The sequence below is a fragment of the Triticum urartu genome, chromosome 7A (assembly GCF_056163025.1).
Source record: "Triticum urartu cultivar PI428250 chromosome 7A, HENAU_Tu73, whole genome shotgun sequence".
NCBI classification, from domain to species: Eukaryota; Viridiplantae; Streptophyta; class Magnoliopsida; order Poales; family Poaceae; genus Triticum; species Triticum urartu.
Genome location: NC_141879.1, coordinates 639,891,712 through 639,918,768, shown reverse-complemented (window position 1 = coordinate 639,918,768; position 27,057 = coordinate 639,891,712). Strand labels below are relative to the sequence as shown.

General features: G+C 47.3%; 2 protein-coding genes across 2 annotated transcripts; one reads left to right on the top strand and one right to left on the bottom strand.

The window, feature by feature from the left end:
• Positions 1 to 254: 254 nt before the first annotated feature.
• On the bottom strand, positions 255 to 1,570 carry LOC125520184 (DIBOA-glucoside dioxygenase BX6-like). Its single transcript, XM_048685024.2, has one exon. It carries the CDS (start codon positions 1,452 to 1,454, stop codon positions 402 to 404), a length of 1,053 nt encoding a protein of 350 aa, XP_048540981.1. The 5' UTR covers positions 1,455 to 1,570; the 3' UTR covers positions 255 to 401.
• A 15,743-nt stretch (positions 1,571 to 17,313) lies between these two features.
• On the top strand, positions 17,314 to 18,647 carry LOC125522125 (remorin 4.1). Its single transcript, XM_048687201.2, has 2 exons — positions 17,314 to 18,149; positions 18,261 to 18,647. Exons 1-2 carry the CDS (start codon positions 17,502 to 17,504, stop codon positions 18,465 to 18,467), a joined length of 855 nt encoding a protein of 284 aa, XP_048543158.1. The 5' UTR covers positions 17,314 to 17,501; the 3' UTR covers positions 18,468 to 18,647.
• Positions 18,648 to 27,057: the final 8,410 nt, after the last annotated feature.

Sequence of the window (27,057 nt, the reverse complement as noted above, 5' to 3'; positions counted from 1 at the left end):
TAAATTTGCTCTTTCTCAGGGTCCGGAACGCCACATGTGGTTTGGGAATCCCCATAACCCTTCTTGTATCCCACTTCATGTGTATTTTGATGACGAATAAATTGTTTTTCACCCCTAAAAAAAGCAGTTTAAGCTCTTGTACGGTTTAAGGGCATCGGTCAGCAAAGTTTGCTTCTTTCATGAACATTTTTTCTTGCATGAACAGATAAGCAAACTCGGGCAAAGTTCCAAAGTCATGAACAATTTTGCTTGCATGAGCAGATAAGCAAATTTATTTATTTTTCAGACAAAGATAAGCAAATTCATGCAAAGCTCCAACTTCATCGACACGCATTTCATCACCATGTCCCAACATGCATTCACGCCTCGTCTCTGCTCTCTGCTTTCTTGAGGCTCGCCAGCTAGAGCCTCACGTCACGGAGCCCGTTCTGCTTCCCGGACGAGCGGAGCAGCTCCTCCGCCGTGACGGTCCTGTAGCGCGGCGGGCCACCCCCGTCCGCCACCACCGGGGCGCACACGGTCGCTCCCTTGGCCCTGAAGAAGCACGCCACCGACATCCGGGGCCCCACGCTGTTGGCCACCACGCGGTGCGCGACGCTCCTGAACCTGTCGTTGGACACCAGCTGCAGGAAGTCGCCGACGTTCACCACCAGCGCCCCCGGCACCGCCGGCACGTCGGCCCACGCGGCGGACACGTTCCCTTCGCCGTCCTCGACGTCCGTGAGCACCTGGAGGCCGCCGACCCCGTCCTGGAGCAGCACGGTGAGGAAGCCGGGGTCGTTGTGCCTGACGGCGCCCAGCGTCAGGTGCGGCTCCGGGCACGCCGGGTAGTAGTGGCCGGCGACGCTGAGCGTCTCCAGGCAGCCGGCCTCCTCCTCCAGGTACCCGCGCCGCACGCCCAGGGCCTCCGACAGCAGCTCGAAGAGCGCGCGCCCCAGCATCCGTATCTGCGCCGTGTACTTGGGCGCGACGCCCCGGCACGCCGGCGGGAGGACCTCCTCCTCCTCGCCCGCCGCCAGCCGGTCCACGTCGTCCATGTAGATGGTGTCGCGCCACTTGCCCACCAGGGTCCGGAAGAGGTCGGCGTTGCAGTTGTAGCGCACGCGCCGCGCGGCGTCCCGCGTGTAGTAGGGCGCCTTGGCCTCCGCGGGCTCCTCGTTGAACCGCCGCACCGCCGCCAGCATCCCCGACATGGCCGCCTCCGGCACGCCGTGGTTCACCAGCTGGAAGAAGCCCGCCGTCCGCGCCGCCTCCCTCACCGCGGCGACCACCTCCGAGCGGGGACCCGAGAGGTCGACGACCGGGATGGCGGCGACCTTGGTGCACTGGGGGAGCGGGTCGGGAGGGTGGCGGAAGATGTCCGGGACGGCCTTGACGCCGGCGTCCACGAGGCCCTTCACGCCGGCCTTGGTCTCGTCGAAGGCCTTGAGGGCGGCGAGGCGGTCGGAGGCCATGGTGGATGGATGGATGAACTCACGCGAATCAGGCCAGCTAGCTAGCACGGCCGGTGCACTCACGCTTCACGGAGTACTTGTACCCGTGGACGACGAGCCGGTGGGTGGGCGATGGATCCATCGTCCATGTGGAGTACTGCACGGCCGGGCAGCTGGTGTGGACCGGTGGACGTGGACGGATCACATGCGATCTGCATGCCTTGTCTCCATCGTTGCCGCGTAGACATGCATGCATGCACGCACCAATCGTGCGCTTGCGTACCCGCCATGGCCGCCACCTAGTATTGGCACGGGTGGCGCCGTCGATTTGGAATCTGAAAACAACCGGACCACTCCTTTGGTACTGGCCGGTGCAACGATTTCACGGGCGTCTTGTCTGTATGGTAAGAGCTGAGAACGGTGCACATGGTGCGGGTACGTGTGTGCTACCACACTACTATGGCAAAGACACAGCTAGCTAGCACGTTTGGTATGGGTAAGTTGCGTGGAAATGAAAATGACGCGGTCGGTTTTTCTGGAAGATGAAGGCGAGGTGCACCGTCGATGGAGAGACGGGGGAGTGTTAGAGTAACCTTGAGCCATATCCGTGCAAGTCAGTGGCAATTTGAGTCAGTTTTGTGCACGTGGTCTTGGCCGAGTCATGGTAGAGTTAGCATTAGTATATTTAGTAGATAACGTGACAAAGTTTAGTAGTAGTAGCTAGCGTGTTGCCCTTATCGTACGTGTGCTAGTAGCACCAGTGGAGTAGTAGTAACCGACTAGGCGACTACAAGCAACGTACCACCCGATCTACCGAGAATTACAAACGGCACATCAAAAGTTTTTGGGTGCGTGTGTTCACATTTTTGATGGGATCAATCCTTGGACGAATTCCAATAGAGATCAGTGGCCCGCCGTGGCGGCGTCCCGGCAAGGCCAAGTCAGGAAGGACCCGAAGATGCACGGGGACGACGAGGCTAGCGACAATGTTGTATGTGAAAGGGGAGTTAGCGCGGTTGGCGGGTACGGAGGGTCACGGGAGCGTGCGGGAGATGCGGTTGGCCACAGATGGTTGAGACGGAAAAGGCGGCTTGGGCAGAGCGGGGTGGTGTGGAAGCAGGAACCTACCGCGGGTAGTGGGGCCCAACAGTTTGGCCGTTGGCAGCGAGAGGACAAGTGAAAGAAGAAGGCGATGGACAGAGAAGAGGAAGAAGAAGGCTACGAAAGAGAGGGCAAAAATCAATTGTAGCAACAAATAATCTTTATAGTAACTTGCAAATGGTGGATCCCTTTAATTTGTTTCTGCAATTGGCAATGCCGCCAATTTTAACCTTTGAAAGTATGAAAAGCTAGAGAAGTTGTCGACGACACACAACAACAACAGATGTAAATTGGAGAGACCTTGACGGAGAAGCTAGTGTTAGGGGCGGAGGATCGGTGGCTATGAGGGTATCAAGCACGGTGCTGGCCGCACGAAAAGGACCGCCACACTCCTTTTTTTCTAAATGAACCATAACATTATTTATACACGACACAATTACATACACAATGCCTCGGGTTATAGGTTCAAGAGAGTACAAAGCAACTCCTATATCTACTTCAAATGCACCAATATCCTCTCCTCGCAAAAATAAAATAAAATGCACCAGCATCGTCTCTTGCCTCACCGCCATACAACTCTCCTGGATGGCGCTCATGGCTGCCTTCATCCATGTCAGTGGAAGGCAAACGGCGAGCGGTTATTCATCAATAGATGGAAGAAACTGCCAATATCTATGTGCACTTACTTGGAACATTTGGTAGTAAAACCAGCCCTCACGGAAGGATTAATATTGTGTATCAATGAGAAGAGGAATCAAAGGGTATGGTATGCCAACACGTAACCCTTCGGCCTCCTCACAGGAGCCTAGAGGAGTAGGGTTTCTTCGCCTCCTTCGGCATTGCCGTTGCCAACCCCATCTCTGGTGACCTTAGGGCCAAGGGCGCGTGGTGGACATGCCCTTGCATATGCCAACGTGTAACCCTTCGGCCTCGTCTCACGAGTGCCTAGAGGAGTAGGGTTTCTTCGCTTCCCTCGGCATTGTCATCGGTCAACCTCATCTCCGGTGGCCTTAGGGCCAAGGGGGCATGATGGACATGCCCTTGCCGGCGAGAGGGCTCATGCCCCGTTTTAAATTTTTTTTAAGGTTAATTATGACTTCTGTCCTGCTCAGGATAGTGAGGCGATGGCAGCTCCCTGAAGATGAATAAGGTCATCCCCGCTAGTCCTTGGCACGCAGTGCATCTAGGGCGTGTGGAGGTGTATCTCCAGCGGATCTGGTGAGATTCAGTCGATGTTAATTTTCGGTGGATCTTGGCGGATCCGGTTTTTTATGTCTACGTTCATGTGTCTATAAGTTGGATTTTCTTGATCTACGCTTCTCCTCATCGACGGCGGTTGCTTTTCTGATGCACTAGTTCTTTAAGACTTAGCACGACGACTTTCTGATTGACTACTACAATAAGTTTTGGCCAGCTCCAATGAAGGAGGAGCTTGGACGACGGCTCAACGAACCTAAATGTAATATTTATTATTTCTGATGTTTTTTGTGCTGACATGACAATGGATGAATAAATTGAAAGTTTTCTTGAAAAGAAGAAGGGTAAATTATGAAGGTCTTTTTTTTGCGAGAAAAGTTTCAATCTATTCATCTTGAATCATGGTAATAGAACGAACACCAGAAAAAATAAAAATTACATTCAGATTCATAGACCACGTAGCGACAACTACAAGCACTGAAGCGAGCCGAAGGCGCACCGCCATCATCGTCCCTCCATCACCGGAGTCGGGCACAACTTGTTGTTTAGTAGACAGTCGAAAATCCGTCATGCTAAGGCTCCATAGAACCAGCGCACCAGAAAATCAACTACCGTCAATGAAAAATAATGTAGATCGAAATGATCTAACCCAAAGACATACGAATATAGACAAACAATAACAAGATCCGAGCAAATCCATCAAATATAGATCCATGAAAGTATGGAGGTCTTGCAAGGCAAGGAACAAAAACACCGCATACATGCGAAACGTACGTGTTCGTCACATGCCTTTCGACGCGACACGGTTCGTACTTCGTACGTGCGTTGCGTCGATCAAACGGCCGTGGTCGATTGGGCCTACAACGTAGTACGTGTGGGATCAGACTGTCGTGCGCGCGTGCCAGCCATACGCTCTCGTCTTTGGCGCCGAGCACCAGCGGCTGGTGGCATCCTCCGCCTCCACGATCGAGCTGCACCGTCCGCTGCGTCTCGACAAAACCGCCCCACTCTCCCGGCCCCAAAGGTGAGCGCGATGTTACATGGTGTCTTCTTCCTCGTCAGGACAGGAGCAGAGCGTCGGCTTGGGGGTCAGGTCACGATCGTGCGGAGTGGGCGTGCTCCTCGGCGCCGCGCACGCGGCCGTACCACTGGTCCGTGCCGAGCTACCTCTCGGCGTGATAGTGGATGGACGGCGAGGACGACGCAGCGGGGCTCGAGTGCCTCGGCCGTAAGAAGATTTTCAACTGAATCCCCCAGATCCTTCGTTTGTTCTGGCTATCCGCCCGAACGTTGCTCGTACGAATAAAGATTTTTCAGCTGGACCTCTTAGACCCCAGTTCATCGGTTTGGCATGTCTGGCACTGGTGGCGAATGTAGGACGCCAATGGAGGGCAGGCTCAACTTCAAAGACCCTAACTTTTTTTTGCATGAAGATGACGAAGTGGTTTGATCTTTTCTGCGTACCCCATTCTCTCAAGATCCCACCAACACATGTCAACTAGAACTAGCTACTTAAGCTAAGCTCTGTAAGAAAAGAAAAAAGACTGAAACCTCCTCCGGTGGACGTCCTCCCTGACTTGGCGGTGGCATGCTCCCCGGCTTGCTAGAATGCCCATGGCCCTTTTTTTTGGGAGAAAAAGAGATTCTCATTACTCACGGAGGCTTCTCAGCCAATGCCAAGTTTACAACAAAATCTAATCTCGAATGCAACCATACTGCAGTACGGGGAATGCTACAGCTATACGCGGCAAGTTCATGACTAACTTTATTCTGCGACCGACAACAGCGAGGAAAAGAAATCTTCCTATCCTCAGTTGAGGCCAGATTCTGAATCTCCTTAACCAACATGCGATGTATTGATCGATCCTTGTAGTGTGTTGTGATCAGTGACACCGCCTCCGCGCTATCAAGCTCGGCCAAAATGGGCAGCACCGTACGATGGAGGGTCAGCTCCAGCCCCTCCCGACGCGCCGGTGGCTCAGCGTCCAACGCGTTATCACATATACGGATTTCCCGACAAGTGCTATAGATGATATCATAATGTGCATCCCGTAGGATCATACCACCTCCTGCCATACCTGTGGATGGAATGAAGCTTCCGTCTGTATTTAGCTTCGTCCAACCTGACTCAAGAGGCATCTAGCGCAACTCTTCCTTAGGCTCGGCGTTGGCCTTATAGGGTGGCGGAAGGGCATTGAGCACCATTTTTCCTTTGACAACATCACCACTGGGTACTGGTGGAGGCATAAAAGCGAGCTAATATATCCATGCAGGAACCGATGAGAAGATTCAGTAGGCGGAGGCCTTTTCTCATGTGTTATCTCATTCCGCACGTACCAAATCCTCCACATGGTCATCAGTACGACCATACGCGCCGTCTCGTCTAGTGGTTCGAGGAGCATAAAGAGCCACTCCGGGCCCGAGTTGTAGATTGCTTCGACCCTCGGGATGTGCCAGTCAAGCGCCATTGCATGCCATAGTTCCTTCGCTATGGGGCACCTGCATAATGCATGGAACACATCCTCTCGTTCCATACCACAAACGGGACATATGTCAGATATCTCAAGGTGCCGAGTAAATTTGTTAGCCCAAGTAGCTAGTGAGTTTGTCACAATCCTCCAAGCGAACACGCGTACCTTCGGGGGAGCGGGGCACCCCCATATGGTTTTCCAGATGGCGTGACAACCATCCGGTGCCCTGCTCGTGGCGGTGGCCAATGGACGCTCGCGCTCGTCCATGGCAAACCGGTAGGCGGAACGAACGGTGAAGATACCGTTCTTCTCCGGCGCCCAGACGATGACGTCGTCAGTGACACGAGATGATGTGAGAATACTGGATATCGCGGCGACATCCGCAGGCAGGAAGTATCGACGAAGGAGGTCCATACGCCAGGACCCGTCCGCCTCCAGGAGTTCGGCCACTCTCCTCAGCCGACATGTGCCCTGCAGTGTGATAGGTTGGCATGATGGTTCCCTTGGCACCCAACAATCGCGCCAGATACGGATATTTTGTCCATCCCCCACACGCCATATGATACCCTTCTTCAGGAGGTCGAGGCCATATTGTATAGCCTGCCAAGTCGGGGAGGCGTTCCCCAAAAAGATCGTATCTTCCAGGCGTCCATCTGGATAATACCGAGCTTTTAAAACATGCGCACATAAACTGTTAGGCTTAATTAGCAGGCGCCATGCCTGTCTAGCAAGCAGAGCTTGGTTGAAGATTTGGAAGTCTCTGAACCCCAATCTTTCCTTTGTTTTGTGGGCTAAATTTTTTGGCCATGCCACCCAGTAAGTTTTCCTCTTGCCTTTCGCCGAACCCCACCAGAAGTTTCGTACCATTCTATTCAGGTAATCACAAACAGACATAGATAGCTTGAAGACACCCATGATATAAGTTGGAATGGCTTGAGGAATTGCTTTAATCATCGTTTCCTTCCCTGCGAGAGAGGGGGTATCTCCCCATGCAATGATTCGCTTCATTAACCGAGACTGCAAATTCTGAAATTTCCCACGTGACATACGGCCTTCAGGAGTTGGAAGCTCAAGGTATTTTTCCTCAAATGTTACTGTACCCATACATATGATGGCTCGTACCTTCTCCTGTTCTTCCACCAAGCATGAAGGCCCTAACAGTGCGCTGCACTTTGCTGGGTTGATGCATTGCCCAGTAGCTCTCTCGTATGTGTATAGCACATCATGATTTTTTTAGCCTGTTCCTCCTGCGCCTTAAACAACAACATAGTGTCATCTGTGAAAAGCAAATGGGACACCCCCGGTGCTCTGCGACAAATTTTCAGCGGCGAGTAATCCCCTTTTTCATCTCCATTTTCCAACAATGCAGACAGTCCATCAGCCACAAAAAGGAATAAGAACGGGGATAGCGGATCACCTTGCCTTAGTCCACACGACGGTGCAAATGACTCCAAGAGGGTTCCATTAAATTTTACAGTATATCTCACCGAGGTGACACAAGCCATTATCCAATTCACCCACCGGCGAGCGAAGCCCATCTTTTGCATCATTCGCTCCAAGAAGATCCAGTCCACCCTGTCATAAGCCTTAGACAAATCCAGCTTATACACACAAAAACTCTTATTAGGATCATTTTCATGTTGTATATAATGAATGCACTCGAACGCAATCAAAGCATTATCCGTAATCATCCGTCCAGGAACAAAAGCACTCTGTTTAGGGGAGATAATATCATCTAAAATAGGTCTCAGTCGATTTACCAGACACTTTGGCACCACCTTGTAGATGACGTTACATAAACTAATTGGCCTGAATTCCGTGAGCCTTTCCGGGTTGTCCATCTTTGGGATGAGAACAATGGCGGTATTGTTCACTCCATCTGGCATTATCCCCGTCTGGAAGAAATCCTTCATCCCTGCAATAACTTGCTCCCTCATTACCACCCAGTTCCGCTGAAAAAAACGTGCCGGAAAATCGTCTGGTCCTGGTGCTTTTAGTGGCCCAATCTGAAACAAAGCGTCAGCAATATCTTTGTCTGTGAAATCTGCGCAGAGGCCATCGTTCATCTGGTCAGTAACACGACAATTAGTTAAGTCAATATCTGAATTCGCACACAGAGAAGCATCAGCAGTAAATAAGTTTGAGAAGTAAGACGTGGCCATGGCCGCCATAGATGCATGATCATTATGAACAATCCTTGTATCATCCACAAGTGATTTTATGCGACTTTTCCGGACACGCCAAACCGCTTTCCTGTGAAAAAACTGAGTATGATGGATCCCCTTCCCGTAGCCAAGCAATCATCGATCTCTGCATCCAAAGCATTTCCTCACGATACAAGAGTTCATTCATCCGATCTGTCGCCTCTCTAATTTCCTTCTTGTCTGCATTCATGGACATAAGCTCCTCTAGCTGAGAGCAGATTTATTTATCTCCGTGATGACATTATCAAAAAAAAATCGGCTCCAATCCTGTAGCTTTTTCATCATGTTACTTAGGCCAGAAGAAACCTCACCAAGGTTAAGCATAGAACCTAATTCAGTCCATGTGTTCATGATTACCTTCGGAAGTGAAGGGTCTCTTTCCCACATAACCTCATATTGACGACATCGTCTGCCAGTCGCATGCACTGGCTCCTCCCATATACATCGCAACAATATGGGGAGGTGATCCGAACTGGGGCCACCAGATGGTCGACCTTTGCTTGGCCAAAGATATCCCTCCAGGAATTGTTCGCGACGGCCCGGCCGAGGCGAACCTTAACATTTGCCCGGCCCGCTCGGCGATTATCATACGTGTAAGGTAGGCCTGCAAAACCGAGATCGCCCAAACCACAAACATCAAGGACATAATGAAAATCAATCATCTGACCTGTCGACCGTGGCGTTGCAGAGAAGTGTTCAAAGCTCCACATAGCTTCATTGAAATCACCAACGATGACTCATGTCATGTCAACTTGTTGATGAAGAGCTCGGAAGGAGGACCAAATATGGTGTCGGTCCTCCGTTCGCGGTTTGCCGTAAACGCAAGTGAGCCTCCATGGCGGCTCACCTGCCACACTCGTGATATACACATCAATATATCTTTCATTTATTGTTTTTACATCGAGACACAAAGACTCGTGCCAATATAAAGCAAGACCACCACTCAGATCAACACTATCTAAGGCATCAAAACCTCTCAAACCTAACCGAGCACGATATCTCTTCATTTTATTCTTAGACTTCCTAGTTTCACAAAGAAAAACGATACTAGGGGAGTGAGCCTGCACTAGACTCACAAGATCACGAACTATCTGAAAATTCCCCGCCCCTCGGCAGTTCCAGCTTAGGATATTCATTGCTCCTGACGAGGCTCTGCTGGCCCCGTCAGTTCGTCGGCGGCCCCCGGGCCGACTGCCTCCAATGTGCTGGACACCTCAAGCATGTCCTGGTCTCCCGCCTCCCCTTCGAGCTGGGTTTGCTGCCCGTCCAGCGTCCCCGTGGTCTTGCATTTCTTTGGTGTACCTAAAATCACATGTTCGGCCAAGGCGGCCGTATTAGAAAAAAGCACCATAGCTTTGTTTCCTGGCTTCTCTTCTGCTCCAACTAGCACGTCATCTGCGTGCGTTTGCCCAAGTTAGACACATCATCAGAGAGTTCCGTGTTTGCCATCCGAACCTCATTCGAGAGGTCCTGCAGTGCAGGAATAATTTCTGAACTTCTTGGCTGAGAGTGATTAAGGCTCATACTGTTCAGAGGAGATTTATCATGGTTGTTTGCATCGGACTCTGTACGTGCATGTTGCTATTCCTTGCGTTTCCTACCTCCCTCCATGTTTTTCATCTCCTCCGCCAAGAGATCATCAATTGCAGGGTTGCCGGAGCTTCGGTCCGCTGCTTGCTGCTGACGCCGAGCCATCCCGCCATCAGCCCGGCGGGGTCCCCGGCCACCCCGTTCGTGTACCGAAGATCCGGTGCTTTCCGACGAGAAATCAAGGCCACGGAATGCTGTCGGGTTTATTTTAGCACGGACTGTACCGGACTGTCTCCCAAACCGGCGTGGTGGTGAGCACCGAAGCTTGCCATTGTACTTGCCAGAGGGCGTCCCCCCCTTAATCTTCCTACCACATGATTTCTCTCGATGTCCAAGATAACCACACACTGATGGCCCTTGTATAAAAGACTTTATTTTGGTCTTCAAACTTTGCTCATTGACCATGTGTTATAAAAATATGTAAATATGATTTCATTTCAGTCGCGCATAATTTTTAGTTCATCCTTTTTGGGAAGTAATAAACTCTTGATTTTTTTTTCTTTTCCATTTTCTCATGCCTAGACAAATTTTTTCTAGATGGCATTGTACCAGAATGACAAATTAAATACTACTCCAGTATTTGCTGTTTAGTTAAAGAGGAGCTCTTATTAGGAAAATTCTCAAATAATCCACGCTATTTTTATCCAAATCCATGCATCTAGGAGACCAGCTAATCTCCTCCAAAGGTCTAAACAACAGTTGTACAAAAACAGATTCCATCGCCAGACTGAGATTTGACAACACAAGAAATTAGAGACACGGCTGAATGCACATATACATGGATCGGGAATTTTCGATGAAGATAGAGTGGCATCTTGTTCTTTTAGATTTTTTTTTGAGAAGAACTTGTTCTATTAGATAGATGGGCCGGAATGGAGTGCAGCGTAATGCAATAAGATGGGCCGGAAGTTGCTATTTTCTGGGCTGGGCCTAACTAGTGCGCTTGGTAGTAATTTGGCAATTTTTGAGGGCAGGCTTGAGCCTGCTGAAATCCGTTCAGTAAAATCGCGCTAATTTTTGAAAATAATATATATATATTTTTATTAATTTACATAAATAATACGCTGATTAAATTAAAGAAAATACATAGTTGGCCAGGTGGCAGCTGACTGGCTCCTATCGGCTACAGAGAAGCTGATTGACTTCCTGTCGGCTACAAGGAGGCCGATTGGGACTAAGGGCATCTACAATGAAGAGGCGCCTATTTGGGCGCTTAGATAATAAAAAAATTAATTAAGGAGATAGTGTCGGTACAGGAGTCTGTTGCCACAACGCTTGGGTGCCTATTTAAGCACTAACAGATTTTATTCTCCTTGTAAAGATTAATCATAGCGCTCGTTAAAAGGGGTCACAGAACAAAAAACAAATGAAGCGTCCAGCGACTCAGTTGGCATCGACGCTAGCCAAGATCCCAGCATCGAACGGGATTAGACCGTAATGGCTGGGAATCGAACCCTGGCGCCTGGTCTAAAAGCCTCCGTTGTAGATGCCCTAATTGGCTTCCCCTAAGCCGATAGGTGCATGCTCCCATTTTCTCACCCCCAACATTTCCCGCTTCTGAGTTCCCACTTATATATTGGGTGCAAACCTAGTATATTTCATATCAAAACATATTACCGAATACTACCGGAGCAACTGCGACAGAGAAAATATCCGTTGAATTATACCTTTGAAGTGTGCGAAGCAACGACGAACGGCGGCCTTCAATCACCGGAGCTGGCTCCGGTGAAGCTCCGGCAGTGTGGTGGAGTCTCCGGCTCCATCATAGTGTCAACTAGAACTAGCTACTAGAGCTAAGCTCCGTAAGAAAAAAAAAATGAAGCCTCCTCCGGCGGACGTCCTCCTCCGGTGGCGTGGCATGGCTCCCCGACTTTCTAGAATGCCCATAGCCCTTTATTGTATTAAAAAAACTTAATTTTGGTCTTGAAACTTTGCTCATTGATGATGTGTTATAAAAACACGTAAATATGATTTTCATTTCAGTCGTGCGTAATTTTTAGTTGATCCTTTTGGGGAGGCAATAAACTCTTCATTTTTCTTTTTCATTTTCTCATGCCTAGACAAAGTTTTTCTAGATGGCATTTTACCAGAATGACAAATTAAATACTACACCAGTATTTGTTGTTTAGCTAAAAAGGAACTCTTATTGTGAACCGATGAAAATTCTCAATTAATCCATGCTATTTTTATCCAACCCATGCATCTAGGAGACCCTGACCAGGTAATCTCCTCCAAAGCTCCAAACAGCAGTTGTACAAAAACAGATTCAATCACCAGATTGAGATTTGAGAACACCGAAATTATGCACATACACATGGATCCGGACTTCTGGATGAAGATAGAGTGGCATCTTGTTTTATTAGATTTTTTAGGGGGTCTTGTTTTATTAGATTTTTTAGAGGGATTCTTGTTTTATTAGATAAATGGCCCGGAATGGCGCACCAGTTGACGCAACGAGCGCTCACTACAGCAATCCAACCCACGCCCCTTGCATCAAGTACGTGGTTGGCTAACCACTAGAGCTACTGGGCACTTGTGAAATATTGCAGCGCGGCAGATTATCGGAACAAAAAAACTGTAGCCACGCTATTTATTGAACGTACATTGCCATGTAGATATTTATTTTATTTCAAAACATTACAGAAAAACATGATTTCTTTTCAAAAAAATGTGAACAGAATTTGAAAGTCCACAGATTTTAAGGATAATCACGAATTAGAAAAAATATATTCAAAACAGTTCACGAATTCAAAAAAATCATGAAAACTGGAAAAAGTTATTCGATGTTCAAAAAACACACAAAATCTGAAAAAGTTCATCGATTTTCAAAAAAACATTGATTTTCAAAAAAGTTCACAAAAATGAAAAAAAGTATATAGGTTTTTAAAAATGTTCATCGATTTTCAAAAAAATTCACTAAATCTGAAAAAGGTCATCTATTTTTCAAAAAATAAATCATCATTTTTTTTAAAAACCTAAAGAATAAAAAAAAGTTCATCGAAATTGATAAAAAAGTTCATCAAAAATTGAAACAGGTTCATTAATTCCGAAAAAAGTTCATGAAAAAATGAAAAAAGTTCATCAATTTGGGACAAGTATTTTTTTTTGAAAAAGAAAATGTAGAGAAAGAAAAAGGAAACAAACAAAAACCGTTTGAGAAATCCAAAAAAAACGCTTCCGCGCCGTGGAACACCTGTTTTTCCATTGCTCTTTCAGCTTTGCGTGTTGGAACAAGCTCAACATAATCTGGCCACTACACGGCAGCAGACTGGAGCTGATAACACACCTCAAGACACTGCATCGAAGAAAAATGATCATGGATGTCTTCCTTGTAGCAGCCTGGAGCATCTGGAAGGAGAGGAACAATAACTACTTTCGTCAGGCGGCCCCCTCAATATCTTCGTGGCAGGCCAGATTAAAAAAAGACTTTGCTAACATCGGCCACAGAGTCCCCACCCAGAAGAAACAGTTGGTGTAACCTAACACTTGTACTCTGCGCCCGTTATGATATGATAATATACATGCAGTAGGAGCCTTTCCTACTGTTTAACCCCTAAAAAAACTAAAAACAAATAAGAGGGCAAAAAGTAGTGTGTGGTCACAAGTGATGGAGTGGTCGTAGTGGTTATTGTCTTTCCAAGTGAAAGAAGAGGTTTTCAGTTCGAATCGTACCACCGCACTTTTTTGTGGAATTTAATAACAGAAAAATAAATCATTTTTGCGCTGATGCCTGTAATGGGCGTCGTTTAGGGAATGCCCCTGGAATGGAGATAGTGCAGCGTGATGCGATAAGATGGGTCGGAAGTAGACTAAAAAACGATGAGCTAGAAGTTGTTATTTTCTGGGTTGGGCCTGACAAGTGCGCTTGGTAGTACAAAAGATTGGCGATTTTTTAGAGCAGGTTTGAGCCGGTTGAAGCCCGTTGAGTACAATCGCCCTATCTAGCACCCTCAAACCGACCTCATAGAAGTCGTCTAATCCTCCATGTCCAGTCTTGCTCATGCTAGACACCACAAAACTCTATCCCACCCTAGACGCCAAACCCAAGCTCACTCTCCTTCACTTCACTCCTAATCTGTCCACCCCGTAGTCCCGCTAATCTCCACTCCTCCCCTGTTTGGCCATCTTCGGCCATGTCGAGCTCCTGATCGAAGTCCATCTAATTCGTATCCGACACCAACATGGACTGGGAGCTTGTTGCCTACTTGGATGAAGTCGAGCTCGCCCTCCAACGCTCCTAGATCGAGACCCGAGCGCTGTTGTCAGAGCTGCACCCAAGTGGATCCAGCAGTCGGGCGCCTTCAAAGCCACACTGGCGCGGGTCTAGCAATGGTGACACGTCAGACGACAGGTCAAGGCGCCACCGCTCATCCGCTCCGTCCCTGTAGCACGGGCACGGCAGCTCGAGTAGCTCCGCACCGTCTCCATCGACCCGACGTGCGTCCTTGTCCGCCGCACGCCGTCACCGGCTTCGGTGGTGCCGTCCCCATCACCCCCCCCCCCCCCCCCCCCCCCGCGCGCTTTTAGCACATTCAAGTGAATCTAGAGCATCATACTTGCTTGCTTGCAGTGTAGAGTTCATGTAATCTACACTATCTTTCTCTTTTCTTTTCTTTTTTGCGGGGTTACACTATCTTTCTCTAGGTCAACACTTAGGCCGTGGATAGTATCAATGTATTCTAAAACGGAGGTATTAATTATTTTGAGGGGTTGAAGCACTCAAAATATTCAACGGGATTACAATAATATCTGGTCTCTCCAAACATATCTCCCAACACCTAATTTATGTTGAAGTGTGATGCTCTAGATTCACTTGAAGAGTAAGGTAGTGTGGCTCTAGCTAATTTATGTGCTTCAACATTTAATTGGGGCTTCTCGTGAATAATTTCTACCGAGACAGAACTTTCAAACTTCATCTTGATATCTGATAATAGCATCTAATGACCCTTTGTAAATACCATTGACATGCTTCACGGTAGCTGCGCTGCCTTGCGCAGTACGTGGCGATGACCAACCACTGACATGGAATATCGGATGCCAACGATAGAGCTTCATTGCACACCATCGCCTCAAGTGCCCACGATTCTGCCATATCTGACATGTTTCGGCTTTGTTATCAGTTTTGTTCTACTTTCTCGTTGACATGTTCAGGTGTCCCTGTGACATAGTCACCTATATCATCATATCGAGAGGGCCCTTAAGAATATATTTTCATCGTCGAAGGAGCAAATTTCACTCTCGAGCTATCTAGTCCTTTGTCAAACTTTCTGATGAACCTGTAAGTTGTTGTTATGACCACCGTATTACATATGACGTTTGAGCAACCTCAAAGTTCACAGTACGGGAAGAAGCGACTATGATACTCTGATGGTGTAAGCAACTAAAACACACGTTAACACTTAGTGTTATAAAAATTGACATCTGGCGATATAATCTCAAAGTGTAACAAACAAGTTTGGGTCGATTCAATATGATCGTTCTTTCAAGGTCATATTCTCAATGTTGTCTTAGGACTATCATTACACTTAACAATATTCTAAAATTCGGAAAACATGACACCAACTACACTTAAGCTAGTCTTAGAGGCAAATCTAGGAACCTAATTTTACCGTTGAACATTTCACACGTGCATATGAGTTTTCCACTGAATCACTTATTTCAGGAATCATGGCAGTTATAGTATGGAATATAAACTATGAATTATGAGTATGGAAATATAATAATACAATATTATTACCTCTAAGGCATATTTCCAACAAAACTCTCTCCCACGCTACCTCTCAGACGATCGCACCGCTTTCATCGCCACATTCATGCCGACCAGAGCCGCAACATCGGCATTGATGTCACATGATGTGACCCAAACGGGAGAGTAGCACTGACGAACGCAACCAGACGAGCCACGCCGCTTCAGTGTGGACGCGTCCTCCCGAGAAACCAACTTCGGTCGTTGCGCCGTATTAAAACGGGTTGACCGCCTGTTCGCCTAGCCACGACTATTTAAGCACCTCGTCAACGTCATCCAAGCCCACAACGCACTCTCCACTCCATATCTCAGCGCACCTTTGCCGCTCCTCTCTTCCTCCACTCACCGGTGATGGGAAAGTCCTGGGCCTTGGTGTACACCCTGTCGCTCCTCTGCCATACCCCAAGGTGTACTCAATATGGAGTCCTTTGATGACTTATAGCGCGTACTCCAAGACATATTTGAATCCTTGACATGTTTATCCCTAGATATAACCGGCCTACATGTAACCCTAGATACCCCCGGTCCTTATATAAGCTGAGAGGTTTAGAATATAGCATAGAGAATTAGAAAATCACATACGATCTCGAGGTAGATCATCATGTACTTTGTAATCCAACCCATTCGATACAACAAAAGCAGAACGTAGGGTTTTATCTCTTCGAGATGGCCAGAACCTGGGTAAACATCGTCTCTCCTTATCATCCTGTTACCATCTAGTTAAGATCACCAGCTCGGGGCCCCCTACCCGAGATCTGACGGATTTAACTCCGACACCCGGAGCTCGCAACGACCTGGATCATCGGTCGGTCGAAGACCACGACCGAGACCAGCAGGCATCGTCTCCGCCGCCACGACAAGAAGATGGCGAAGTATGGGGAGGTGTGGTCTCCGAGCGAGACCACCGCCAGCCCCGCCTCCGGCAACTCCCGTCGCTTGCCTCCCTCCTGCCCACGCCGCAGCCGCATTGCGCGCGAAGCAAGAGCAAGCGGAGAAGATAATCCGCGAGCGCCACGCAACGACCGCGAAACTTTATCGTGGCACCGCACCCTTCCGCCGCTGGAAGCTTGACTCCGACGACCGCAATGGAGGTGCCACCGACCAGCACGTCCAGGTGTACGAGATCACCGTCAACGTCAGGTATATGATAGTTTAGATTTTACTTTTAGTTTTACTCCACCGGACAAAATATCATCCGGTTTTATTTTCTTTGAACATGTCGGGGGGGGGGGGGGGGGGGATCCCCACCTGAATATTTGATCTCTCTTCAGAGAAAATGAGCCAGTTTATAAGGGAAACAAAATGGAAAACTGTGATCCAATTTATGAGGAAAACCAGATCGAAAGCCTTATCATCCAGTTTTACGTAAAAAGATGTATAAGTTTGAATGAAAATCGTCCAGTTTGCTTGCAACTTTGTTTCATTGGGTTAAATTTCATTTGCATCAAGTTTGTCTAGATTTGGACGAGTGTCCGTGGACACCGATGCCCACCGATGCGCGGGATATGGTGTCCGAGACGCCGTTATTAATCAGCGGCGCACAAAATTAGGAGCGGATACACTGCACGCGATTACAGAGCCCGCAATTTGAGTGATACGTGTCATCCCGTATGCCGGCCGGCATAGTCGTTATCCCCTCGGCCGTCCACGAGCCGCGCCCCTCCATTTTTCCCTCCCTCCCACTGCTGCTAGCCTTTTGTGCTTGGCTACGCTACACTCACCAACTCCGCCTCCAAGAACTGGGTCCGCCACTCCACCGATGAGCAGCTCCGATCCGATCGACCACATGTCGGTCAGCGAGCGGCTGGCGCGGCTGGCGACGCCGTCGGCCCCGGCGGAGGACGACGTGGACGTGGACGTGGATGCCGACGGCGACGGTGCGACCTTCCGGGACATCCACCCGTCGCCGGCGCCGGCGCCGCTGCGGCAGCCCTCCTGGGACGTGGCGAGCCAACGCTCGCTGTCGTCCTACTCCGAGGAGCAGTTCATGTCCAGCAGCATGGGCCGCGAGTTCACGGCCATGGTGGACGCGGGGGGCGCTTCGGCCGACCCTTGCCTCGGCCGGGACTCCGGCGCCGGGAACAACGACCTGCAGCTGGCGCGGATCGGTGAGCACGAGCCCGTGCCGGAGACGGAGACGAACCCGCTGGCCATCGTGGCGGACACCGGCCGTGCGCTGCCACCGGCGCCGGCGCAGTCGTCGTCCTCGTGCGCGGCGCCGGAGAGGGCGCAGGAGGTGGTGGAGGTGCGGCAGGTGAAGAAGGAGGAGGCGGAGGCGAAGGTGGCGGCGTGGCAGGCGGAGGAGGTGGCCAAGATCAACAACAAGTTTAAGCGGGAGGAGGTGGTGATCAACGGGTGGGAGAACCAGCAGATCCACACGGCCACCGCCTACCTCAGCAAGATCGAGGTACTCCTAATTGATTCCCATGCTCGATTCCTTGTCGTTCTCGTTCGATCGATCCCTGCAGCTGCTCACCATGCGAGCCAGTAAGATCAAGAAGTTGGTTTGGGGTTGCAGAGGAAGCTGGAGGAGGAGCGCGCCAAGGCGACGGAGAAGGCGCAGAACGAGGTGGCGCGGGCGCGGCGGAAGGCGGAGGAGAAGCGGGCGTCGGCGGAGGCGGCGCGCGGGACCAAGACGGCCAGGGTCATGGACCTCGCCAACTTCATGAAGGCCGTCGGCAGGCTGCCCACCAAGCGATCCTTCTTCTCCTTCTCCTCCTCCTAAGACTACATCTACATGGTCGTCGTCTTCTTCAACAACCATCAATATCCTGTGTTTGATCAACATCGATCTGTATTATTGATTGAATCCAGGGATGTAACTGTACAGAGTTTAAAACATTTGCTGGCTTGTATGGCTGTATATTATTCAAAACATTTCGAGACTTAATTAGTAGGTTAATTAGCAGCTGGCCTTCCTTGGCTTTCTTCCGTATCATTTGGCATGACTTTTCTCTCAATGTTTTCATCGATTGCATATCATGGGGCCAAACTAATCTCATACCTGTTCTTGTCCCTGAAAGAAGCTATACCCTCCGTATCATAATATAAAAACATTTTTGACACTAGCGTAGTGTTGAAAACGCTTTTATATTATGAGAGCCGAGGGAGTATTATCTAACTGTTCTTCCAAATTTAAATTCATCTGAAATATTCGATCGAGGCCCTTACTTTGCGTATGGTGTGCCTGACTAGCAAGGGCAAGTCAACTTCTTCAGAGATCTGCCCTGAGCTGCAGGCCACCTGCCCTTCTCCTAATGGCAAAGCCAAATTCCCATGGCCTTCGTGGCTAACTTCTGGTCTGGCTGAAAACTCATATGCGATGCGAGAATGATTTAACTAAGGCGTGACAGTGACCGGGTGATAATGATCATTCCCGAAGCACCCATCAGAATCAGATGAGTTGGATCCCATTGCGTGATACTACCATGCTACAGATGTTGAAAATATTAGCACTTTTCTGATTAAACTTATTCACGAGTAAACAGTAAGCATGACATAAAAGATATACATTTCATAGCGATACCTAAGCATACTAGCACGTACAGAATATAGAATCGAACCATCTATGAGCAAAACACATATACGGCTAGTATAAGTACGAGTAAACAAGCGATGAACAGATCATACCCTCCGGTTGCCCAGGCCAACGCGGCGGCGGCAGCAGCAGCCTCGGCGTCGTCCGTGGCCTTCTTCTTGGAGGCGGCGTCGTTGACCATGGTGCCGATGCAGGGGAAGTAGTGGAAGCAAAGGCGGACGAAGTTGGGGACGGATCGGGAGCAGTCGCGTCGAGACGCTCCCTAAAAACCTTATTGCCATTCTCCCGGGCAGGATCTCGAACGACAGGGTTCCGGAGGCACCTGCTCTCCCGACCAACCGTGCACGCGGTCGTCGGGATGGGATCGCCGGAAGCAGCACAGAGAGAGGAACAGTAGCTGACGGCTAGGGTTGTACGAGAGGGAGTGAGTGAACTGAACATATAGGCCGTCAGGTAGATGGGCCTGGGCCAGGCCCACGACCGAGTCCGTGAACAGCCCATGGTCCAACGTCTCGGACAGTGGCGCTTCCGTAAACGACTCGTTAGTTAATTAACAATTAATTAACCATTTCTGAGCGGCAAAAATAAGCTTCGGCTCGGCTCATTCCCGCAACCCGCGGCGCGGGCGCGCCCGTCGTGACGAGGCGAGGCGGGCGGCGGAGGAGGAGGAGCACGCGTGTACCACTCCTCTTCCCAAGCTCCCAATGGCAAGTGGTAGAGCAGCCCTTATAGAGGGGTCTCAACTCTCCTCAACTAGCAAGGTGGGACTAAACTTCCCACCACCTGCTGATAACGCACAAGTATAGGGAATCGCAACAGCTTTCGAGGGTAGAGTATTCAAGCCAAATTTATTGATTCGACACAAGGGGAGCCAAAGAATATTCTCAAGTATTAGCAGCTGAGTTGTCAATTCAACCACACCTGGAAACTTAGTATCTACAGCAAAGTGTTTAGTAGCAAAGTAATATGATAGTGGTGGTAGCAGCAACAAAAGTAAAGACAACAAAAGTAATGTTTTTGGTATTTTGTAGTGATTATAACAGTAGCAGCGGGAAAATAAATAAGCGAGAACCAGTATATGGAAAACTCGTAGGCACCGGATCAGCGATGGATAATTATGCCGGATGCGGTTCATCATGTAACAGTCATAACATAGGGTGACACAGAACTAGCTGCAATTCATCAATGTAATGTAGGCATGTATTCCGTATATAGTCATACGTGCTTATGAAAAAGAACTTGCATGACATCTATTGTCCTACCCTCCCGTGGCAGCGGGGTCCTATTGAAAACTAAGGGATATTAAGGCCTCCTTTTAATAGAGAATCGGGACAAAGCATTAGCACATAGTGAATACATGAACTCCTCAAACTATGGTCATCACCGGGAGTGGTCCCGATTATTGTCACTTCGGAGTTGCCGGATCATAACACATAGTAGGTGACTATAGACTTGCAAGATAGGATCAAGAACTCACATATATTCATGAAAACATAATAAGTTCAGATCTGAAATCATGGCACTCAGGCCCTAGTGACAAGCATTAAGCATAGCAAAGTCATAGCAACATCAATCTCAGAACATAATGGATACTAGGGATCAAACCCTAACAAAACTAACTCGATTACATGATAAATCTCATCCAACCCATCACCGTCCAGCAAGCCTACGATGCAATTACTCACGCACGGCGATGAGCATCATGAAATTGGTGATGGAGGATGGTTGATGATGACGATGGCGACGAATCCCCCTCTCCGGAGCCCCGAACGGACTCCAGATCAGCCCTCCCGAGAGGTTTTAGGGCTTGGCGGCGGCTCCGTATCGTAAAACGCGATGATTTCTTCTCTCTGATTTTTTTTCTCTCCGAAAGCAAATAAATAGAGTTGGAGTTGGCGTCGGAGGGCATCCAGGGGGCCCACCCCCCTCGTGAGAAGGGTGTGGGCCCCCTGATCTTCATCTTTGGCGAGGATTTTTTATTATTTTTTCTAAGATGTTCCGTGGAGTTTCAGGTCATTCCGAGAATATTTGTTTTCTGCACATAAAACAACACCATGGCAATTCTGCTGAAAATAGCGTCAGACCGGGTTAGTTCCATTCAAATCATACAAGTTAGAGTCCAAAACAAGGGCATAAGTGTTTGGAAAAGTAGATACGACGGAGACGTATCAACTCCCCCAAGCTTAAACCCTTGCTTGTCCTCAAGCAATTCAGTTGACAAACTGAAAGAAAGAAAGAAAAACTTTTACAAACTCTGTTTGCTCTTATTGTTGTAACTATGTCAAGCCAGCATTCAAGTTTTCAGCATAGATGATAACTAACCACATTTGCAATAATTCTCAGGTCTCATAATTACTCATATCTATAGCATAATCAACTAGCAAGCCATAATAATAAATTTCGGATGACAACACTTTCTCAAAATAATCATAATATGATATAATAAGATGGTATCTCGCTAGCCCTTTCTGAGACCGCAAAACATGAATGCAGATCACCTTTAAAGATCAAGGACTGACTAGATATTGTAATTCATGGTAAAAGAGATCCAATCATAGTCATACCCAATATAAATTAACAGTGATGAATGCAAATGACAGCTGTGCTCTCCAGCTAGTGCTTTTTAATAAGAGGGTGATGACTCAACATAAAAGTAAATGGATAGGCCCTTCGCAGAGGGAAGCAGGGATTTGTAGAGGTGCCAGAGCTCGGTTTTGAAATAGAGATAAATTGTATTTTGAGCGGTATACTTTCATTGTCAACATAACAACTAAGAGATGGTGATATCTTCCGTGCTAAACACATTATAGGCGGTTCCCAAACAGAATGGTAAAGTTTATACTCTCCCTCCACCAACAAGCATCAATCCATGGCTTGCTCGAAACAACGAGTGCCTCCAACATACATCAGGTCCTAGGGGGAGTTTTGTTTGTAATTAATTTTGATTTAGTTTGCATAAAGTATGGGACTGGGCATCCCGGTGACCAGCCATTAGGCCTTGTTCTATGAAAAGAGTATCCTTATGGTTTAGGAACCCCAACATCTATTGAAAAGTATGATGCACCCCTCGGTTTACCAACATTTCTCTGTTTCATTTCTTTCAAAACTAGCCTAGCTTTTCACTCATGCGTAGGGGGAAGAGGAATCTTACTTCACTCGTGAGTGAGGAGCGGAGTCCACTCCTCTTGAGAATAACCCGCCTAACACGGAAGATAAGGACAGCCTTTGTTGATACATGAGCTATTCGAGCATACAAAACAGAATGTTTATTTGAAGGTTTAGAGTTTGGCACATACAAATTTACTTGGAACGGCAGGTAGATACCACATATAGGAAGGTATAGTGAACTCATCTAAAATAACTTTGGGGTTTAAGGGATTGGATGCACAAGCAGTATTCCCGCTTAGTACAGGTGAAGGCTAGCAAAAGACTGGGAAGCGACCAACTAGAGAGCGACAACAACCATGTACATGCATTAAAATTAATAAATATTGGATGCAAGCATGAGTAGGATATAATCTACCATGAACATAAATATCGTGAAGGCTATGTTGATTTGTTTCAACTACATGCGTGAACATGTGCCAAGTCAAGTCACTTAAATCATTCAAAAGAGGATACCACCCCATCATACCACATCATAATCATCTCAATAGCATGTTGGCATACAAGGTAAATCATTATAACTCATAGCTAATCAAGCATGGCACAAGCAACTATGATCTCTAATTGTCATTGCAAACATGTTTATTCATAATAAGCTGAATCAAGAACGAGGGACTCATCATATTTACAGAAACAAAAGAGGTCAAGTTCATACCAGCTTTTCTCATCCCAGTCAGTCCATCATATATCATCATAATTGCCTTTCACTTGCACGACCGAACGGTGTGAATAATAATAATAAAAGTGCACGTGCATTGGACTAAGCTGGAATCTGCGAGCATTCAATAAATAGGAGAAGACAAGGCAATATGGGCTCTTTTGTCAGATAATAAATGTAATGTCGGTGGGAAATACGTACTCCCCCAAGCTTAGCCTTTTGGCCTAAGTTGGTCTATGGCCACGGCTGGCCTGGCGGATATCCATAATAATAGTTGTTGGGGTCGTACTGTGATGAGGAGGAATAGTTGGGATCATACTGATGTGCAGCGGTTATCGCCTGCTGTGCTGCAGCATGGAGTCGAGCTGCCTCCGCTCTCCTCTCGTACTCTTCTGCCTCCTCTCTGGTAATAACATATCTTCCTTTTGTCTGTGAATCAAAGAAGGCAGGAGCAGGGAGGGTAATACGGAAAACACGTCATTTATCAAAAATTAAGCGATATAAGAAAGGTGATTCAGGCCTCTCGACAAACTGGTGCGAAGCCATAGAGTCATAATCTAAATATGCAGGAGGCAACTCCATATCACCCTCATGAATGTCTATCTCAAGAGAATGAGCTAAGCGAGTTGCATAAATTCCTCCAAAGAAATCTCCATTATGTCTATTATGATGCAACCTACGAGTTACAATGGCTCCCATATGATAAGATTGGTCTCCTAACACAGCACTCCTAAGAATGCTAAGATCAGGGACACACATGTGACATGCTTCATCCTTAGCATTTATGCATCTACCGATGAAGAGAGCAAAATAATGTATAGCAGGAAAGTGAATGCTCCCTATGGTAGCCTGCGTTATATCTCTAGATTCCCCTATAGTTATACTAGCAAGAAAGTTTCTAAATTCAGATTTAGGGGGATCCCTAACACTACCCCATGATGGAAGTTTGCATGCAAGATTGAAATCCTCTAGGTCCATGGTATAAGATTTGTCATAAAGATCAAACATGACTGAAGGAGAATTACGCGAAGATGAATACTCAAACCTTCTCACAAATGAACTTGTGAGATCATGATACTGGGGGCATTTGTTAGCCTCAAAATCCTCAACACCGGCATTGCACAAATATACTTTGAATTCTTCTTTAATTCCCGCACGGTCCATAAAATTTTCCAACGGCCATTCGCAAGGCCGTACTGGAGCGTCTCTTGGTGGATCCTCGTCAGCATCGCCCATAGCAATCCTGGGTCCTTGCTTTTTAGAGGAACCACCTTGGAACATCTTCCTATGCATATTGTTTTTCTCAAGGAACAATCTCCCCAATCAGTTTTGCGAGAGGTGCTTTGAGCAAGGAGATCGAAAATCACAACAAAAGTGGCTGAAACTCGTGCTTGAGTTGGTTTTTCGGGTTTGTGTGAGACAGAGGAAGAAGATGGGTGCTGGGATAAGTGGAGGAGGGCCACCATGGGCCCACGAGGCAGGGGGCGCGCCCTAGGGGGGGCGCCCACCACCCTCGTGGCCAGGTGGCAGCTCCTCCCGCGGTAATTTTTGCACAATAAATCCTCAAATATTCCTAAAAAAATCATATTAAATTGGCATGTCATTCTAAGGACTTTTATTTTCGGGATATTTTTATATTGCACGGATAAGTCAGAAAACAGACAGAAAATACTATTTTTACTTTATTTAATATAAATAACAGAAAGTATAGAGAGGGTACAGAAGGTTGTGCTTCTAGTTTCATCCATCTCATGCTCATAAAAAAGAATCCACTAACAAGGTTGATCAAGTCTTGTTAACAAACTCATTCCGATAATCATGAAACCAGAGAAATTTCGAATGACACTAAGTTACCTCAACGGGGATATGCACATCCCCTATAATAAGAATATCGTATTTCTTCTTGGCAGTAGGAAGAGGAAATTCAAAACCTCCAATTATAATCGATGGAATTTTTCTAATAGAGTTGATACTATGAACTTGAGGTTGTTTCCTCGGAAAGTGTACCGTATGCTCATTACCATTAACATGAAAAGTGACATTGCCTTTGTTGCAATCAATAACAGCCCCTGCAGTATTAAGAAAAGGTCTTCCAAGAATAATAGACATACTATCATCCTCGGGAATATCAAAAATAACAAAGTTCGTTAAAATAGTAATGTTTGCAACCACAACAGGCACATCCTCACAAATACCGACATGTATAGCAGTTGATTTATTAGTCATTTGCAAAGATATTTCAGTAGGTGTCAACTTATTCAAGTCAAGTCTATGGTATAAATGGAGAGGCATAACACTAACATCGGCTCCAAGATCACATAAAGCAGTTTTAATATAATTTCTTTTAATGGAGCAAGGTATAGTACGTACTCCGGGGTCTCCAAGTTTTTTTGGTATTCCATCCTTAAAAGTATAATTAGCAAGCATGGTGGAAATTTCAGCTTCCGGTATCTTTCTTTTATTAGTAATGATATCCTTCATATATTTAGCATAAGGATTTGTTTTAAGCACATGAGTTAATCTCATACGCAAAAAGATAGGCCTAATCATTTCAGCAAATCGCTCAAAATCCTCATCATCCTTTTTCTTGGATGGTTTCGGAGGAAAAGGCATGGGTTTCTGAACCCAAGGTTCCCTTTCTTTACCATGTTTCCTAGCAACAAAGTCTCTTTTATAAAATTGTTAAACTCCATCTTGAGGATATTCTTTGTTTGCAATTTATATACTGGAAGCAGCGCTGCACCATCAGATTCATCAAAGTGGGCGAGGAGAACACGAAGTTTTTCCACGCCATGGCTACTGAGCGCTACCGAAGGAATACCATCACCTCCATTAAAAATGCTGCAGGTGAGGTGGTGACTGATCACCACCAGTTAGCTTCCATGTTTTGGTCGGATTTCAAGCAACGTATGGGCCAAGCCAAGGGTATTCGCATGACCTTTGACCTTGACAACCTCCTGTCTAGAGTTGAGGGACTTGATGGGTTAACCAGGCCTTTCTCTGATGATGAAGTGGAGGAGGTCATTAAACATTTACCGTCAGACCGCGCCCCTGGCCCAGATGGATTTACTGGCCTTTTTCTCAGGAAATGTTGGAGTGTTCTTAAGCCAGATTTTATGAAGCTAGTTACTGAGTTCTATGAGGGAAAATGCAGCCTCGAGTGTTTAAACATGTCTCTCATTACCCTCATTCCTAAGAAGTTAAATCCGGAGTTTGTTGGTGACTTTCGGCCAATCTCTTTAACTAATACATGTTTAAAATTCTTGACCAAGCTTCTGGCGAATCGGTTGCAGAAAGTAATCCTCAAATGCATCCACCGTAACCAATATGGTTTCCTCAAGTGTCGCTCTATCCAGGACTGTCTTGCATGGTGTTTTGAATATATACACCAGTGCAAAGCTTCAAAGAGGCCCATTGTTCTATTGAAACTGGATTTCACAAAAGCGTTTGACACGATTGAGCATGATGCCATCCTCACAATTCTTAAACACAAGGGCTTTGATGATCGTTGGAATGGCTGGGTGAGTAACCTCCTATCGTCTGGTTCTTTTGCGGTCTTGTTAAATGGAGTTCCTGGCCAACATTTTCAGTGTAAATGTGGTGTTCGGCAAGGCGATCCCCTATCGCCTCTCCTCTTTGTCATTGCGGTGGATCTTCTACAATCTGTGATAAATGATATGTGCGCCCGTAATATCCTCAGTTTGCCAATCCCAACGAGATCTACCGACTACCCGATCGTCCAATATGCGGATGATACTCTCATAGTTTTGCCAGCGGTTGACAGCCAACTGATTGCTCTCAAGGATATGCTACACAACTTTGCTGCATCCACGGGTCTGCGCGTCAACTTTACTAAATCCTCTCTCATCCCGATAAACATGTCTGAGGAAGAAGGTGCTCGTATTGCTGCTTTACTGGGATGCTCTGTTGGATCAATGCCATTTACTTACCTTG